The sequence below is a fragment of the Centroberyx affinis genome, unplaced genomic scaffold (assembly GCF_046629955.1).
Source record: "Centroberyx affinis isolate AG114_WGS23_722 - 3 ecotype Tasmania unplaced genomic scaffold, CSIRO-AGI_Caff_v1 ptg000623l_1, whole genome shotgun sequence".
NCBI classification, from domain to species: Eukaryota; Metazoa; Chordata; class Actinopteri; order Beryciformes; family Berycidae; genus Centroberyx; species Centroberyx affinis.
In genome coordinates, this window is record NW_027279252.1 from 260842 (window position 1) to 280075 (window position 19234).

The following is a 19234-nucleotide window of genomic DNA, read 5'->3' on the forward strand; positions in this document are numbered from 1 at the left end:
CTATTCCAGTTCGTCAAGGCCCCTAAAAATAATTTAGCGCACACTAATCCAGCGCTCTCCTTTTCAATTAGTGGGAAGGTCAGGATTGTCAGAGGGAAGCAAATGAAACACAGGCTTGGGTTTTAATGAGGATCCACACTCAGGAGTCAGGCTTTATAACCCTATGTCTGATTAAACTTTCCTAATGTGATCAAATCAACTGCGTGAGCTTCGGAAAAAAAAAGTTGCCCTAAAAAGGATGGAGAGTATGGATGGCAAGTGAATTTCGGTTTACGTTTGATTTTGACCAATTACGCTTTTTAAGTGCTGCTACAACGGACGTCTGAAAATGGATCAGCTCCCTTTCATCCGTTCTTTCAATTAGATCCAGAAGAGGAGGGAGAAGTAGGCACAGTGGAGCAGGGAACATTATTTTTTATTTTGAATAGCCTCTCTACTTTTTGCCATCTGAGAGAAGTTAATTCAAAAAACACCCACCCAGCCCCATTGATTACCCACATGCCCCCCAAACCCCACCGCACCCCCACTCCTTTTGTTCTAGCACCAACACCGGAGTGCTGAGAGAAGATGATTCATTATTATGTACATATTCCCAGTGATGGCTGGGATGTTTATATCTTTATCGAGAAGTCTGACTGAGACTATTTCCGCAGCATATTATCTCTGCAATCTGATTCTTAGCCTGCTGCGCTCACCCAAGGATAAAGGAATGTTGAGACCCTGGTTGCAATGTTACATGTGATTTCAATGCAAATGTTCCCCTGACACACATGCAGCTTGTGTATATCACCAATGGGGTGAGAGTGCTTGGTCAGCCAGGAGGGTCTTGCTCAAGGACACTTTTCAATCCATACAAATCCATCCTCAAATATTCTTTTATATATCATCTATCTGTGATGGCCAATGCATTCCAGGAGTAGTTTTGTGGTGAAGTGTTGCAATGTACTTTTTCGGTGTACCTTCTTTCCCTCAATCCACCTCGTCTACTTCAACTTCAGTTCGATTTCCTACATTTTCCCAGAATGCCTTTTGACAACCTTCAGAAAAGGTGCCTGAACTTGTTGCATCTCAGCTGTGGGTTTTACGTGTAGGTGGAGGGAATAGTAAGAGCAAGAGAGCGAGAAGCTGGATTTCACCCTGTGTGATTGTTTTGACATCGGTGCAAAATGGTGAGTCGAGAAAGAAGCTGAAGCTCTTTGATTCTGAGGGACTGACACACAAAACCTGACGTTTACTGTTGATGTTTTAAATATTTAAAAATCTTTCTGCCTTTCTGCTATTAAAGCACAGGGATAAGGAAAAGCGTTTTAGGGCTTTTTCTTTTAAACACCCTGCAGCTCACATCTAGCTAGCGTAGCTACAGGGGGTGGACAAAGTAATGGTAATACCACATAAAAAATGACTTTAACTTAGTAACTACATTGAAATTACAAAGACACCTACACAGGCAAATCATAAAGCTGAATGAATATGTTAGCTTTAAAAGGTCTGACAATCACAAATTTTATGTCAGTTTTCAAAGCAGCATGAGGCAAAATAGTTCCAAAGAAGGAAGAGAAGGAAGGGTTCCAAAGTGGCCAAATAGCAAAAAACACCACAAAGACAACCTCATATTCCTTGGCTGTTATATGACCATGCAGAGTATGCAAAGGTCTCCTCCTGTGAGCTGGCTGGCCAGACCATTACAGATCACACAACCACCATGTTTAACAGTTAGCAGCAGACCTTGTGGGCTGAAGCCATCCTGCGTCTTTCTCATCCAGCTGGATTCAGGAAAAAGGGTGAAAAACGATTCCACAGGCCATATTACTTTTTTCCATTGCTCAGGTGCAGGTTTTGTGCTCCTTACACCAGGTGATGTATCTTTGTACGTTGGCCACTTGGATACAAGCTGTTTTCAAATTGCAGCTCTGCCATACATACCAGCTTTGTGAAGTTTACTGTACACCACAGACAGTTTTTGTTGAGACTATTCATAGAGGCGTTGAACTAATCTTTGAGGCTGTAGTTTTGTAGTGTTAAGCAACTATCCAGATGAGTGTCCATCTGTCCCTGTTGGCGAGCTTCAACTTGTGACCACTGCTTCTCTTTGCTGATGTAGTTTGTCCATGTTTGACCTACTGTATGTTAACATGATTTTCAAGTATTAATTTTGTGACTGACGCACCAGCAATTAAGGCACCAACCATTTGTCTCTTTGGAACTCTGTTAGTTGCTTCATGCTGCTTTGAAAACGCATACTGCTACTTCAACTACTCGCCACCACTGTCAATCATGCATCGTCCTGTTGATTCAAAACCAACAAATTAAAGTCCCCCTGTTCGCAAGGATAGGAACATCAAAGAAGTTAGGCTCTCTGGGACTCACTTAGTGAAATATTAGATGTGCCACGTTTCAATAAGTATTCATTTTACAAACTTAGTCAAATGTTTTTACACATTGTGGCTCACGAATGTGACAAAAATACATCTAATCATTCTTTCAATAAATCTTATTTTGTTGTGTGTGTGTGTGTGTGTGTGTGGGGGGGGGGGGGGGTACTACTCATAATGCACCCATAATTCAATATCCAAGGCTTAGTGGCTCTTGGCCGGCCATCAGCAGTCCTTCACAGGGTTGTGTATACTCAAGGATGGGCCGCTACAGAAGGAATATCGAATATCACTATCTAGTATGAGCTGCCTGCAGGTTTTGATACACTATATAAGAAATATTCAATTTACAAACAATTGTTACCTGCGTAATTGACCTTGTTTTTCAAGCCAGTGAAGGCCAGTAAAATAATTCTGCATTCAATCGCATAACTGTTCAAGAAGCAGGAAGTTCAATATTAGCTGACAAATTAGGCTTGTCGGGAGAATGTGGCGCTGCTATTTATGTGGACAATGTGTGTCTTGGGAGGTCATTACACCAGGCTGAGTAATTCAGTAAACAAGCTCCTGGCAAATTCAGTGCACTTCCTCTTTCTACCAACCCTGACAAGGCAGCAGGAAGTTAAGCTGCTGCTGGGTCAGCCTCCCAGGCAAGTCTGTCCACCTGTCTTTGTGTTGTGTTGGGATAAGCAGCAACACTGACACAAACCTGCAGGGGCATTGGAGTCAAGAAAAAAAAGAGAGCGAGCACATGGGGAATTCAATTCGGCTTTAGCTGGAAGCATCTGATAAGTTTATGGAAATTAAAGTTTTATGGAAATCACAGTTGTCTGCCTGCCTCTGTGCCAGAACACAGAGGTTGCACTACATTGCATTCAAATTAGCTGCCTTGGAAAGCTCTGCAAATATGCAACTATGCCTAACAAGCCCAAAAACGGCATTCCATGAAATCTAGAGGGTGTACTGCATGTTTTACAAAGGATTTCATATTAACAGCTCATCTATTGATGTAATAATGATTGATAGCCTATCTCTCCTATTAATTAAAATTGTTAGTCTGTTACAGGACAATTTTACAAACAACAAAGCCAAAATGCAGTGGCCAGTATTGGAGCGCAACCCTGTTAAAATAGTAGAATTTATATTGGATAGTTTACAAAACTCATCATCTTCTCAAAATTCAGCACCATGACAACAGTCTACAGGTCACACCAATCCAAATTCTTGTGTTGAAATCTTTATTTAAACAGAATCCTTTGGGTACAACAGAAGGCCTGACGAAGTCTGTGAGTGAAACACCAACGTGTTCACTGCAGGAGACTTTTGAGCAGTTCCAGTCATAGAGTACACTGACATCTTGTGGAGAATGAGAACAACTTCAGTGACAAAACCCTATGGGCTCCTTGTATTGCACAAAATATAGCTTTGTTACTATATTCTCAAATAAATGTTAATGGTGGTGGCCATGTCCCCCTCAAAGAGAGAGCAGTTGTATTAATAACCGAGGTATTTGGTAGACAACACTGTTGTTTGTGAGACATCTCCTTTTCTATTTACTTATTCAACAAATGCCCACCTGGTGGATGTTCTCCTGTAATGCCACCCTTATGGATACACATCTAGTTACAAATCAGATACTGCTATACTATCACTACAAAACACAAAATAACAAATCAGTCATCTAAGGCACAGAAAGAGCTGGATCTTCAAGTGCTTCTTTGCCATGTAATAAGATGAGATCAGAGAGGAACTGTTCCACTCAAATGGCAAAAAGGAGAAAACTATGTCTACCATTTCCACAACAGCCCTCTCACCCTCCACTGTCAGGTCAAATACTAACAAGCGAGTATCAGCATGAAGCTTCCGCTCTTTTAAGGCAAAAGGCACAGTCGGAGCCAGACAACAAGGAGTTCAAAACTGAACTCTTAAGCTTCACGGTGCTGCCAACTTTGGACGCCTGCTGGCCAGATGCTACCTTGAGATGGTGGAGCTGGCTTGTGATTGGCTAGAGGAAGTGGTGACGGCACTGAGTTGGGAGAAGCCGCTATGGCTCGACTCCAGACTGGTCATGGAACCCCTAGAAATATAGAAACAGAGACAGAAAGAAATGTTCAGTTTTTACTAATTTCCTGCATTCCCTTACTGTTTTACATCACTGTTGATTCCAGTGCTTTTATCACATTATGAGATATTTGCTATTTTTCCCTCATGTTAGGTTTTGAAGTAAATATTTTGCCATAAACGCTGATATTGCAATGTACTCCCAGAAAAGAAGAAGGTGCCAATTTTAAGCTGTAATTGTGTAAAACCAAGCTTTAATTTATTTAGTTTATTTTACAGACTGCGAAGCATCTTGTTTTGGTTTGTTTGTTTGCTTGATTGGGTTGTGATTGACAGAAGGTGAGTTCTAACTAGAGGTCTTCACGGGTCCAAAATGACGGACCGGAACCCTTATGGACCCGGGAAATTCGTTCCAAGATCCGATTGGACCTGATAATTTTTTAAAAATATATATACCGACACGTTTTTGCCCGAGATATTACAGACCCGACCGGTGCATTTCCGAGAGGAGAAAGACCCGAGACCCAAGACGGGTCAGCCTCATCATCAGCCTAATCATCACGTTACACAGCGCTTCCATGCGTTTCTCGTCTCGTCACATGATCAGCGCTGATCACGGGTCTTCTCGGATCCACTCGGGTATTACACATAATGATAAACAGACCCGGGACGCGCGGTAATAGAAGGGGACCCGACCCGGACCCGATTGACCATAATAAAACGTGGACCCGAACCCATACGAGTCCCGGGTCAGGTCTTGGATCCTAGGGTCCAGGTAGACCCGTGAAGACCTCTAGTTCTAACGTAACCACAGAGAAAGTTGAAAGTTTTATTTCTATGCTGTTTGGAATAAACACTATTTAAGGGATGGAAAATATAAAAAATGAGAAAAAACTCAAATCATGCTGGAATTGTCCTTTAATCTTTAAATACATCAATGTCACATAAATTTAGCAAGTCCAGAAAGTACAAATCTAGCAAACTTTAATTGAAAACATCAACCCAGAGAAATCAAAACCCATGGCATAGCGGCACAGTGTGCATGGGAGACAGCTCCAGTATGCTAGACAACACAGTTCAGGACCAGAGAAAAAGCTCAATGTAAAGAATAAACTGACCTGAAGTCATGGGAGCCCAGTACCTCGGTGTAGTACATGACCTTACACTTGTGGGAGGAGACCTGCAGAGAGGCCAGCACATCGTCCACACGAGGCAGGCTGGAGGCCGAGCAGGCTGGGGAGCTGTGGAAGCGCCACTGGAGGATGTAGAAGCCGGGCCAGCGCGTTACATGGGAGCCCTGCAAAACACAGTAGAGCAGCAGGGTCAGGCTGAGGACTACCAGCTGTGATGGTGGTGCAATGGACAGCATACAGGACTGTATAGTGGCATTGAAACACAAGCAGAGTTGAAAATGCTAAAAAAAGACAGAAACCAAAACTCTCTGTACTCGTGAAAATAACTGAAAACAGGTGTTACAGTGCTGTGCTCATACTGCAAACTCTTTTTTTTTTCTTTGCCTCTGACCTGAACACTCTCTCCCTCCCTGCAGGTGAGGGCCTTCTCCACCATGCTGTAGTCCTGGCCCAGCACCCAGTTCCTGTCTATCAGCTGGACATTAATGGCCCCTGGGGACGTGATACCGTGGGCCCCGAGAGCGTCTTTCTTCGGGGGCTGGGGGGCCCTCTTGGAGTGGTAGATGTTGAAGATCACATCTCCTTTACACACGTCAAAGTCCCAGGTGATGACGGAGGACGCCTCTGCGATCTCCACCAGCAGCTGGAGGAGGATGCAAAGGGATCGGAAACACAGAACAGCAGACAGCTGGCCATTAATCATATGGTCTCTCCTTTGCTGCAGGCCTGCAGTGTAGTTTTGTTCCAGCAGGTGACACCCTAATCCACAGTTTAATGAAATCCACCTTTCACAGAAAATGGAACTATTCCAAAATGCCCCCTTGCTCTTACCTTTAGGCACTCTTAACACACTTAAGAAAGCAATGTCTTTTGCCTAATTCATCCACATTCAGACCTGAGAGGCAGTTGTAAAAGCTGAGGTTTTACCTCATATGGGGCTCCCTTGAAGACACTGGCGCTCTTGTAGATCGAGTCAGTCCACAGGCGGTTCTCCTCACTCTCCAGCTCCTCTGCTGTCCTGTACAGAGACTTGGGGACCATTCCGCCCTCAGGGAGGTCCCACTGGAGAGTGAGCCCACCAGCAAAATTAGTACAGGGATAATGAGGAACAAGTGATTTTTAACCTCTGAATTCAAATCAGGGGCAAAAGGCATAATACAGTGGGGGAAAATGTACAAAAAAAGCTGCTTTGTGTCCTCAAGTACCAAGCAAAGTTTCAAAACCTTCATGAAACTCACAGTAAAGAAGCACAAGAGAATGGCCAGAGGTAGGGATGCAAATTTTAAGAAATTTGCTTAATCAATCGTAGGTCACGTTAATGACCAATTAATCGATTAATCATTATGTAAAAAACAGCTTTTGACATAGAAAATAGAAAATAGAAAATGCGTGTTTTTACACCTGTCTTTAGGCCGACTCAACAAGTTACTCAACCAAGCATAATTCAAAAGAGTCGGGACCCCCGACAATGGACGTCAGTGTTTCCCACAGGCTGAAAATGTACTTTCTTTCGGGTTCATTACTTTAAATTGTCTTTACTTTGAGTCCAACAGAACCCAACTGGTGGAATATGCAATGAAGTCTCTGCACTGCGCTCATGTTAACTTTCTGAGTGTTGAGCAGCGTTAGAATTGTCCGATTGAAAAGTATCAAGTTACTCTTTACCGTTACAACACATGCGAGTTCGGAGAAATTGTGGAATTGTATATTTTTTTACGAACGTTTTCAGAACGGGAGACGGACTGTCAGGTTGAGTACAGAGCTCAGAGAATTTCTATACACTGATTAACTAACCGGCCGTGCCGATATTGTGGCACTGCCACAGTTTATGTATTGGAAACAATGGCACAACAATCTACTGGTTTATTTAAGAATAAGAGCGTATCTATGTGGTCAGGGATGAGTCCAGTGTGCTAAACGTTAGCACATAACGTACATTATCAATTAATATATGCTTGATCGATCAAATTGTTAATGGTGATTAATCGATCGTCGATTAATCATTAACATCCCTAGCCAGAGGTCTACAATATATCAACATTATTTCATTGTGCCTATGCTGCGTATAAAACTAACACACAGGAAAATGACATTGACGTCCATATCTCACCATGCAGTCCCCTCCCAAGAAGTCAGGGATGACCTCCCTGTCGATGTAGTCCACCAGGCCTCCTGGACCCTGGTAATCGTTACCAGCGTAAATAAGGAACTTCTTACGGGTGTTCTCATCAATGAAGGGACTGACCTGGAAACGAGGCATCAAGAAAAACAGTCAACAAAGATCATTAAAGCATGCAGCAGGTCCACTCATTATGAACTGTATAAATTAATCCAAACCTTAATTATTCATGTTTGAGAAAGAGAGAGAGCAAGCCTCATTTATCAAACAACAATGACACATTTATTAAATAATTGATACTAAAGTTGAAAGCATTTCAACTGCATATTAGACAACACAAACTGTTCAGCTGTTAAATTGTTAAACCATGCATATGAATGCTTCATATTTTGAGCAAGCTTTAGGCTAGTATTTCACCATCTTTCACTGGTCTGAGTCAACTTAAATAATGATAGGTGGGTCTCACTGTGCGTCGCTTCAATGTAATTTATGAGCTACGATCATAACAATATGATTTCATGCAATGACATCACTACGCATCCACACTTATAAACTTATTATATATTCATGATATTTTCATATATTGCATTACTTTATATTTATACATACTTATTTACATATATACTGTATATACACACACATTTCCAGTTTTGTATCCATATTTGTGTAAGCAATCGTGTCTGCTAGTAACATCTGTACTGTATGAAGCAACTGAGAGTAACTGCCCATACGTCCAACCAATACAGTCTACTTAACATGTTTAAACTGTCACCCGCGTACGCTTATATAAAGCCACAACTGTTTACATTCTGTTTTATTGTTTTCATTATTTTTTTATTGCTTATTTTTATATTCTATTTCTGTGCTTACATGACTACTTATCTTTATTTCCCTGCTGAATCCTATTACATTTGCTGCTGCTATGACCTAATTTCCCCACAGGAATCATTAAAGTTTCATCTTATCTCTTGGCCTGAAAATATCAGCATATTGCATGGCTGTAATTACTTAAATTTGTGTTGGCGGTACTTTTTCCTGCTCTTCCTCTCCATTTCTTTGTACTGCTCATATGCATATTGTGGCTATATTGCACCCAGCCTATTTAGAATTCCTATCATGATGCAAGCCAACCATGGCAATATCAGCAAAATCCAATCTTTGTGCGTTCAGACCTCCAACTTGATGCATTCTCGCATGGTCGGATGATTATGTACATGAAGTGTAAGTGCAGCCAATTGTTCTCACCAGGGTCCAGAGCACTGGAAAGACTCTAGGCGCCCTCAGTATGAGCAGGCGGCCCAGGGTCTCGGGATAGTTGGCCTCCACCACCTCGATGATCCTCAGCAGAGCCTTAACCCCGGGCCTCCACAGGTGACGCATGTTCAGACCCTCCAGGTCCACCAGGCAGGTCCAACAGCTAACAGACAGAGTCACACAGACATTACCATACATACACGCATGTATCTAACCAATCAACCCGGGACGTTGACAGGAGGTTAGCTTCAATACAGATGAATTAATGTTGGTACTGTGGGCACCTAATGGGTCGACCGAAGACTCGGGTGTTCTCTTCACAACGCCTTAGTCCCTCCTCGTTGATGGACAGGACCTGGGTCACAGTCATGAAGTTGTAGGGTTAGGAAATGATTGTGTGTATGTGTCTATGTATACCTGTATTTAGGGTATCAATCTCATGAATGTGTTCAAATCACCTGTCTCAGCATCGCCTCCTCTCCCAAGGCTCGAACTAAGCCCTTAGTGTCCATTTGCCCCAGACGCAAAATATACAGAGGACGCCCATCTGAACACATTCCACACAGACATGGACCCCACACACACACACACAGAAACACAGACAGATTGTAAAGTAAAGTAAAATCAATAGGTAGAATGAGTCAGATTCTATTCATAGTAGAGATTACTCTATGCCTCCAGCCGTCTATGTAAAGGTTGGTATATATTAACAGATATTGATTTAGCGTGGGAACTTTCAAAAGGCACTTCCTGTATATAAGTCCTAACCCTAACCTGCCTGGTGCATCAGCTAGCGACTATTAAAAGCACTGAGTCATGCTCAAACATGGGAGGCATGACAGATGGCACACGGACTTCCCAGTCAATCATTAACAGGTGTCATTTTATCTCCTTATGCTGACTGACGTGAGTGTGCACTTTCACTATAGAGAAACCATAACACATCAACACTGACTACAGAACAGCTGCAGCCCACAAGTAAATTTTTAACCATATAGTGATATAAAAACGTCCTGGACACCGGTATCTGTATTGAGTGGTTTATCCTGGTGAAACTACATGGAAAATTGGGTGAATTAAGCGTGGAATAGGCAGGCAGAAAGCATCGCAGACTGTACCTCTGTCATGGTGGTGCCAGCCTCCAGTGTAAAAGTCCTGCAGCAGTTGTGGGCGCTCCCAGGAGTCTAACAGAAAGTCCACCTGATGCTGCTTCCTCCAGGTGAGCGACTGGCACAAGATCTCCCTGGCCTTGTCCAGGTTGAAGTCCCTGGCCCTCAGGAAACGCAGCACATGCTGGTCTTTTGGAATCTGTAACATAACGGGCAGAGAGAATGAAGTAGATCCTCTATAATGTTTGATCTTCCCTGGAGCACATAGGTCACCAATGCAGAGTTTCAAGCTAGGCCCTTAGCACAAACCTACAGGCTGGTAGAAAGTGATTAATAATCCCTGTGCAATACATTTTCTAAATTTGTCCAAACAAGCCACAAAGGTGACCTTTGCACCAATGTATAATCAACTAAACTGAATTAATTGTTGTTTCTCAGGAGCCATGTAGCCTATATAATTAGAGTATTGATTGGATGCTTCTTATTTTCTATTTGCATTCTCTGTACATTTCTGTGAGTCTTAGCTGCAACACAAATTTCCCTTTGGAAGCAACAGCTGTTAAACTGAACTGAACTGGAAGTTAGCATAGGTTGTAATATAAATGTAATAAATGTGTGTTTTTTACATAGGTGCACAAACTGCTCTGTATGCAAACAAAGTTTGTGTGTATAAGTACAGAAGTTTGTGGATATGTGACCTTGCCCTTGTGGGTCTCCTGTAGCCACTGGCGCAGTCGAATAAGACAGCTCTCCTGCAGGGGCGTTAAATCACCAAGGTAACGTCTGATGTAATCTGCATCCAACTTGTCTGCAAGCAAAACATTTACAGTATAAAGTTAGCACATACTGCATGCATCAAATGGAGATATCAGGCATTCTACACTTCAGTCTACAGTGCATTTTCAGCAGGAGCAGAAAAAGTGCTGCAATATTTTACTGAAATACTGCCAGTAGTGCCAGTTAAATTTTACTTAAGTCAATCAAATGATTTAATGGGTCATTAGCAGCCCTAGGTCTGGGGATGGTCCCTTTTTGGCTCAGATCAACAAATCTGTAGTGAAAACTGTGAGAGTTTAAAGGCGCATAGCATTTTAACATCAATAAATTATTACCACATTAATTTTGAGCAATTGGTATAACTACCATAAACAAAAAAGAGCATCACTGAAAAGACTGGCAGCCTCTACACGCCTCTGCACTGCATTTTACATTGTATGCCACCATGTGCCGTAAAGCACACACATGGGCTACTGTTCTTCTGGCTTAAACAGAGCTAAAGCTTTCAGAGTTTCCTGCAACAGCAGATGGTGAAACGTGTGAAAACCTCATAGAAGAATCACTTCCAGCATGTTTATCCTCTTCAATAAAGAGAAACAGAGAACAAACACATGTGGAGTGACGCCAGCGAGGGGCAGGGGGACAAATAGTGACATCCTCAAGCAAGAGGGTTTATGGGAAATGTGGTCTTAATTTTGAGAATCTCTAGCAGTAACATAACCACTGGTGTGAGATAGAGGCTACCAATCATCTCGTAATTATACTTGAGAACCTTTTACTCAAATCAACTCAAGTAGAGTAACTAGAGTGGCTGTAGCTTGTAGCCATTTACTCTCCCCCTGTGAAAAATATTTCAGTCCTTTCAGTGTAGCAGATCGCTGCATGAGTACAATACACTGTGTACCGGTCAACAGACTGGGACTGTATACATGGCACAGTCCTTTAGACTGTGCTTCTGTGTCATGCGTTGGCTGCCATTCTGTGGTTTATTGTGACTAGCGAGTACACTGACCATCAGGGGAGCCAGCCAGCAGCTCTGTGGGGCTGGCAGGGTCCTTACTGGACAGCCCATCCCTGGCATTGTGCACTGGGATGGCTCTGGCAATAGAGACGGGTGGCAGCTGGCGCCTGGCGGTGGCAGTTGGAGGGACAGGCGGGGTCCAACGGGGTATGTAAGTTATTCCTTCCTCCTCCAGCTCTCTGAGGTGGTGCTCAATAATCTCTTTACCCTACAAGAGGAGGGGGCCATGAGACTGTGCGTTAATGCGACTAGTGTGTTCCGCTGACACTGTGGACAAATACAGTAGGTTTACTTGCACAAGCACACACAGACAAAATCACGTGCAGGGCCACGAATGTGCAGGATACATGGCAGAGTCAGCAAATGTGAGGAGGATTATCTCTCTCACACACACACTCACACACACTCACACTCACACACACACACACACAAATACAAATGTAAGCAGTATATGTGTATGGGTAATTCAGAAACATGAGACTCAGCTCAAAGATGCACACCTTTTTAATGCTACTAGCATACTGTTTCATAGCGATCTTCTCTGCTGAGCTCTCAAAGCCAAAAAAGGACTTAATATCCAGACTAGCCGTCTGTTCGAAGCACGTCCAGTCCTCATTCTCAGGATGAACCTATGGAAGAGGACAAAAGTGTGATAATCCAGGCAGTATAGATGCTGAACTCAACTTCATCTTTCACTTTATTGCCGTTCCGTCTTACACAAGTGCGCACTGAATCAAAAATGTTTTTGATGTCATGACACAATCCAAGCAAAAATAAATACAAGAGTAGCAGGGACAATACCAAACACAGCAATGCATCAAGACAACATAGTACAATTCAAGTATTATGTATTCAAGTAGATTCACGTATGGCAATATTAACAGTAGTTGTTGAGTGACTTATGCAAAGTAATTCAAGTATTTCAGCATTAGTTATATTCGGTTATGAATCAAGTAGGGAGTACATGGTTTATGGGAGCACAGGATATGGGTTTAGTGACAGAATTCAGATGCAGTACTGACTGAGTCGGAAAGTTAAAGTGACTGTACATAGTTAAATTTAAAGTGACTGGTGCATCAGGCTGGGGGTAATGTTCAGTTAAGCTAAAAAGGGAAAAATTAAATGGAGTTACCACAAAAATACATGAAGGAGAAAGTATGTATATACAATAATCCAGTTTAATTCTGAGGCTGACCGAGTAGTTGCAGAGCTCACGGACAATGACTCTGTTGGAGAAGGTCTCGTTGTGGACCTCGATGCGCAGCGTCCTCTCTCTGCGGTTCAGAGTGTTCTTCTGGATGAAGTACAGGTAATCCACACCGGCTATCTGCAAGCAGAAACAACATGATGATGGTTATAGCTCCTCTTATTGCTTTCACGCCTTTGTGAAAGGTTTGAACTGCTGCAGAGGGGGTAAAGTCTCTTCACATGCTTGGTCATCACGAGTGGGTCAGGCCACCTATTACCCATGATATGCCAGTTTACAACTTGTTTGGTAAAAGGTCAGAGGAGAGGTACCCTTTTGAGGAGTCGTGGGGCATCAACGTCCACCATACAGCGCCTCTCAGTTACGAGGGTGGATCCATCCTCACTGTTGCTCTCACTGATGACCTCACTGTCCACAAACACTGGGATCAAGGGGCACTTAGGGAACCTCCTCACGTAAGCCTGAGAGGGACAGAGAGAGAGCAAAACAGATAGGTATAATTTACGATACAGAATTTACAGTATGTGATTTCTCAGGTTAGGTCATATTTAATGGTTATGGGCTTTAGAGGATTATATGAAATACATATTAAAAGTTAATGTTTAGGGTTATGTGCAAAACAACAGCCTGCGGCTGTGGTGCCTTTAACAAGCTGCTGTTGCTTTTCTGTTTTATGGCCCATAACATATGACCATCAGCCCAAGCCAATTGCACTGGGCCTCATCTGTCAATATTGGTGCTTAGTCTGTAGATGGAGTAGCCTATAGGCCAGTCCAAGATTTGTGAACTATTGGACCTTTGTCTATGTGTCTCACCGCAGCAGCCCATTAGTCTTCAGTCTGTGTGTTTAGTAGCTGTGCAGCTTTTGCACGCTCCCGTCAGGTCACAGAGGGCGCTGGCAGGATCCAGGCCATGTGACCACCAGGACTTGGACAGCTGTCCATTTTGTGTTGCAGAACAATCCACCACTCATTGGCATCAGATTTCAGCATTATTCATATCAATGTCAGTATCAATTACTGCAAAAAGGGCTAAAAACAAATGCTAATGTTCTCAGGTGGTTTAAATCCTAGATGAGACAACTACTGAAGTACTGAATAAGTAAATTTATACAATAGTCCAGTCCAGCTCAAAAGAGTTTGAAGATTTGAATTAAAACTGTGGGAAACTGACCAAAGGAATTCTAATGCAGTACAGAGTCACAAGTAGAGGAGAGCAGGACTTTCTCAGCTTACCCCTAGTTTTCATCTCTAAATTAACACTTAAGTGCTGTCTGGTCTGTCAGCAACACATAGGCACATATACACACTGTACACACACACACACACACACACACACTGCCTGCCTTTATCGATAAAGCACTGCATGTGAGTAATCTAATCAATGAGATGCTACAACACTGACGTCATTCACTAAGCAAATTGATGGAAAAGACTTGCTTGTTAAATACGCAGTATTAGCTGGTGTTGTGTAACAGATACTCTCTACATGAACAGACATATTTCACTGATCGCAGACAGACTGAAACCATTTTCCTAACTATCCCCATCACAGCCATACATAAAGGAAGCATAGAGCATAAACAACAAGCAGGCTACAGTTAGATAGCTGACTAAGGGTATTTTCCACTGGCTAAACCGTCAATGGCTCCCTTCACAACACTAAATGAAAACAACGTCTGACATTCAAGCGCCCAATTGCTAAAGTATTGTCTAAGTCCAACATTTTTTCCACTATGTCTTCATTGTTATCAGTCTTTACATTAGCAAGCCAATAATGTTCTGTGGGTGTGGAGTATAAACAATGTGAATGTGACTTCATTTCCAAAGTCGATGCACAATTTTAGAGTGAGTCGAACCATGCAGCCTCCCTATATAAAAAAAAAACCCCAAATCTATCACATTGCTATTACATAAACACCCAGGAAAGTCATTAGGACGTGTCATCAAGGGGCGAACATTGCCGTCACTGGTAAAGCATTCACCAATATCCAGGGCAGCGGTCAGGAGGATTTGGGGTCAGGATTGTTAGCTGGAGTAATAGCTGTCAGAGGCAGGATCACTCAGGAGACTAATGAGAAAACCAAGGGAAAGAATGGGAGCGGTGGAGGTGGTAGACTATTCACTGGAGTCTCTCCATTATACTGTTGAATCTTGAAGCTTTTCATAGGAGCTGTTATTTTCTCTTCACAAAAGGCTGCTTTTGAGGCTATTTTCAATAACTTCTAGTGACTATCACAGTTTTAGACCTGTAATTTACTGTGACAGATGTTTAATGAAAAGGTATCAAATGAGGCTTGTGTGGGTGTCAACTTGGGCTGTGTGGTGACAGAGTCACAGATATAGTTAGCGACATAGTCTGCTGAGCAAACGGTCACAGCGGCATTACGGTCTTTAACTTGCTTTGATGATATTGCATAACACTTTGGCTTAATAGATAACAACAAAGAACAAGAAACAACTATAGAGCCGTCTGTAAAACTGGGTAAAAATAAAACTGAGACTGACTATGATGGAAAAACAAAGTGACCACACAAATACACAATAAAATGACTTTTATCCTTATTGAGCAGTGTTTCCTCAGAGGCCAGGTAGCATCTGCCTATGAGGGACTCCCAAAGTGGATTCAGTGGCAGATTTCTGCCATCATGATGACAGATGACAGAATCACAAAATATTCCACAGGGCTTGAAAACATGACTATACAATCAGGGATCTCCATTTGGCATAGAAGTAGCCAGCCAACTGGAGTCATATCAAATACTTTATAGTTTATATAGATTTATAGTTTATTAAAGGAAAAACCATTGATCTGTGATGTTCAATGCATTCCAGGAGTCATTTTGTGATGAAGTGTTGTAATTTACTTTTTGGTGTACCCACTTTCCCTCAACCTGCCTCGTCTACTTCTATTTCAGTCAGTGATTTTCTGCTTTCTTTTCTACATTCTACAGCGTGACTTGAGAAAACCCCCGGTGGACTTGTTGCATTCAGCTGTGGTTGTATGTGTAGGTGGAGAGAGCGATAGCGATAGCGATAGTGAAATGAGATTTTTTCCTGTTGAGACAAAGCGAGAGTCACAGCCGGTACACAAAATGCAACATGTCTTGTGGCTGTGTTGCATTCTGGTCTATTGAGGCTACTGTGGGTGGAGAAAATGGTCTCTCTGCTTCTTCTAAGATGGATTTCTTCCTGTATAATTGCTGAATGTCGGTGCAAAATGGTCTAGAAAGAAGCTCTTTGATTCGCAGGGTCTGACACCAAAATCTGATGATTACCACTGATGTTTTAGATAGCTGAAATTGTTTCTGCTATTAAACTCCATTGTAGCTGCGCTGGAAATATCTCAATATGACGTCACATCATTTACTTTTGGCCAGTTATTCATGGGAATAAGAAAAATACACCACCAAACTACAAAATTGACCCATAAATGCAAGTATATCGCCAATAGCTGTTTTTTTAAACAGTGTTTAAGTGTATTTGCATGGATTTTCCTTCAAGGTGTCTTAAACAATCATACATATATCACTCAAGGACCTATTACATCAAGGAAGTGTCTCTCAGTCTCTCACTCTCAGAATAATAATGCAGCTTCCATTAAGGATTATTGAGGGACAAGAAAACAAACAACAACAGAAAAAAACAAGACATAAAACACCAGAGCAGCATTAGGGAGATGCAGATGGTACAATAATATATCTTCACGCCTGGCCTGGAATACACTGCTGAAGCACATCATGAGTATGGGGTAAGTGTTTAACAGATGCCAAGGATGGTACAGTGGCTCAGTGGTTAGCACTGTTCCCTCACAGCAAGAAGGTCCTGGGTTCGAACCGCGGTCCGTCCCAGGTCCTTTCTGTGTGGAGTTTGCATGTTCTCCCCGTGTTTGTGTGCATCAAAAGACATGTATGTCAGGGTTAATACTCCTGTCAGTGGCACTGGCAAAAGAACTGGAGTTGGTCCCTGGACAAATTTCCCCACGGGGATAATAAAGTATACAAATACAAAAAAAAAAAAGTTTCATAAGCAGCTTTCTCATAGTATGTCCTCTGTAGATTGTTGTATTTAACTACTTCACCAGGCTGTGAGAGGACAGGATCCTATCAATCACTAGACAAAAAAGCACAGCATTTGTACATCAAGAACGAGACAGATGACCCTGGGATGCAGACAGGGATAAAGGCGTCCTCTTGGTTAAACAAAGTGGAGTCCTGTGACACTCTACATTTTAGACAAGTAGCTGACGCTCTCATCCAGAAAAATGTGCAATGAGTGCAAAAGTAGAATAAGCTTAAGGAGTGCGAGGGTCACAGCCACAGTGCCCAGACAATAGATGTAACAAATACTCCTTTGTCCCAAGCATATTTATGTAAGATCTCTTCACAAATCTGGGATTAGAAGACCTCCTGCCAAGTAATGACGCTCATGACCCATTGTTGTGTTATATTCACCTATCTCTCAGTCGTTAATAATATGGTGATAATTAGGTGATTTTTAATTAGTCTGTGGCTATCCACCTATAAGAACATTAACTTATTCTATTCTATTCTATATAATTACTCTGTAAAATGACCATGTTTGGAGTTTTAGTCAGACTGCATTTAGTGTAGAGAAAAACTTGCATAAGCCAGACCATGGCCCAGACAAACTGTACAAATGAATGGCATGAGAGTATGGGATTTGGCAAATCCTTTGTGTCAGCAGCAGCACAACAAACAGCGTTGTCTTTGACAGCAACTGAAACAACAACCACCACCACCACACAAAAACACACAACTCACCGCCATTATTAACTCAAATGGGTGCTTGTAGACCCGTACGGGCGACTGGTATTCCTGCACCATGGCTGAAGCTCTTTCACCGGCAACCTGTGAGATAAACACAGACATATCAAAATGACACATCAAACCAACTGTAACACTGTGAGCCTGTCAAAATCAAGTTCACCTGACATCAGCTGAGTAAAGGTCAGATGTAGAGTAAAGAGGTATGTTACATCATCCGCTACAAACACATGGGGCTAATTTAATGTATGTTGGGTTAAACTGGCTTCGTTGTGGTTATGTATGAATAAGGAGAAGAAGACGAAGAGGGAGGGGGCAATGAAGAAGGAGAAGCAGAAGGATATAATTGTTGACCCCCTTTTTTTTGTAAAAGTTTTTGGGGAATGACTAAATATTGATAACAACCAGTCAAGCTGACACATCAGAAATTGGCTACTCAACGATCTTGTACAGTATTGTATTATCAGAGAAGGTACTTGGATCAATTTGGAGCTGATATAAGTTTCCATTCTGAAGTATTATGAGAGTCGAAACAAGCCACAGGAAACAATACTTAAGTTTTTTACATCGTTGAAACAATACGTATAACTCTTCGGTGACTAACGTTAGGGCCTCAACAGCGAAAAAAGAGAAACTTGACGTACCACTGCAGTTTTGAATCCCGGTTAGCAGATTTACTACGCGTCACTCTCTCCGTCGATGTGTCTGTGCATCTCTCATGGTCGCATTGTCTCTCGAAAGAGGGAAATAGTTTTCTGTGTTGTTCAAAAATGACAAACAGTGGCTTTCACTGTCCTTCAGTCTCTCGCGCAGAGAAGAGACTGTTAACTCCGCCCCTCTCTCAGATGTAAAATCTTCTAGAAATACCCAACGGGAAGCGAACGCAACACTTTGTAAAACTTAGTAGGACTATGTCGTATGTACTATGAACTATGGAAAGTTATTTTACCACTTCGGCTAGTTCATTGCATTATCACATTGTTACCCATATGTTAACCTATATTAATTTACAGGAGTACGAGTTGAAATGGGAGGACAGAGGACTGGGGGCGCTGTTTGACACAACCGCCAGAAAGAAAGACATTCACACAGTAGAGGAAACGAGGTGATTTCTTGTTTTAACAGTCTCTCAGCCACCGACCATAATGCCAGTAGGAAGCTTTTTATATTCATGAATTATACGACTTCATAAAGACTTAATAGCTGTGGCAATTCACACACCTCTTAGCAGTTAGAGTGGCCTATTTGTCATGTAGACGAAAAATGACTGTGAATTATAACATTACATTTGACATTTTAACCAAGACTGCATTAATGTTTGCCCTGCAAAAATTGCATGAGAGATACATTTTGGTCTGAGGTGCCAAGCAGTGGTGGAAGAAGTACTGGTAAAAG

General features: G+C 42.2%; 1 protein-coding gene across 1 annotated transcript; it reads right to left on the bottom strand.

The window, feature by feature from the left end:
* Positions 1–3601: 3601 nt before the first annotated feature.
* LOC139643538 (SEC14-like protein 1) lies at positions 3602–18797 on the bottom strand. Its single transcript, XM_071518706.1, has 16 exons — positions 18484–18797; positions 17837–17923; positions 13365–13514; positions 13042–13173; positions 12347–12475; positions 11838–12054; positions 10747–10856; positions 10058–10247; positions 9398–9486; positions 9224–9294; positions 8931–9102; positions 7677–7811; positions 6494–6628; positions 5958–6209; positions 5552–5730; positions 3602–4449 (listed from the first exon to the last, which is right to left on the bottom strand). The coding sequence occupies exons 2-16, from the start codon at positions 17897–17899 to the stop codon at positions 4344–4346; spliced, it is 2130 nt and encodes a 709-aa protein (XP_071374807.1). The 5' UTR covers positions 17900–17923; positions 18484–18797; the 3' UTR covers positions 3602–4343.
* Between the last annotated feature and the right edge of the window lie 437 nt (positions 18798–19234).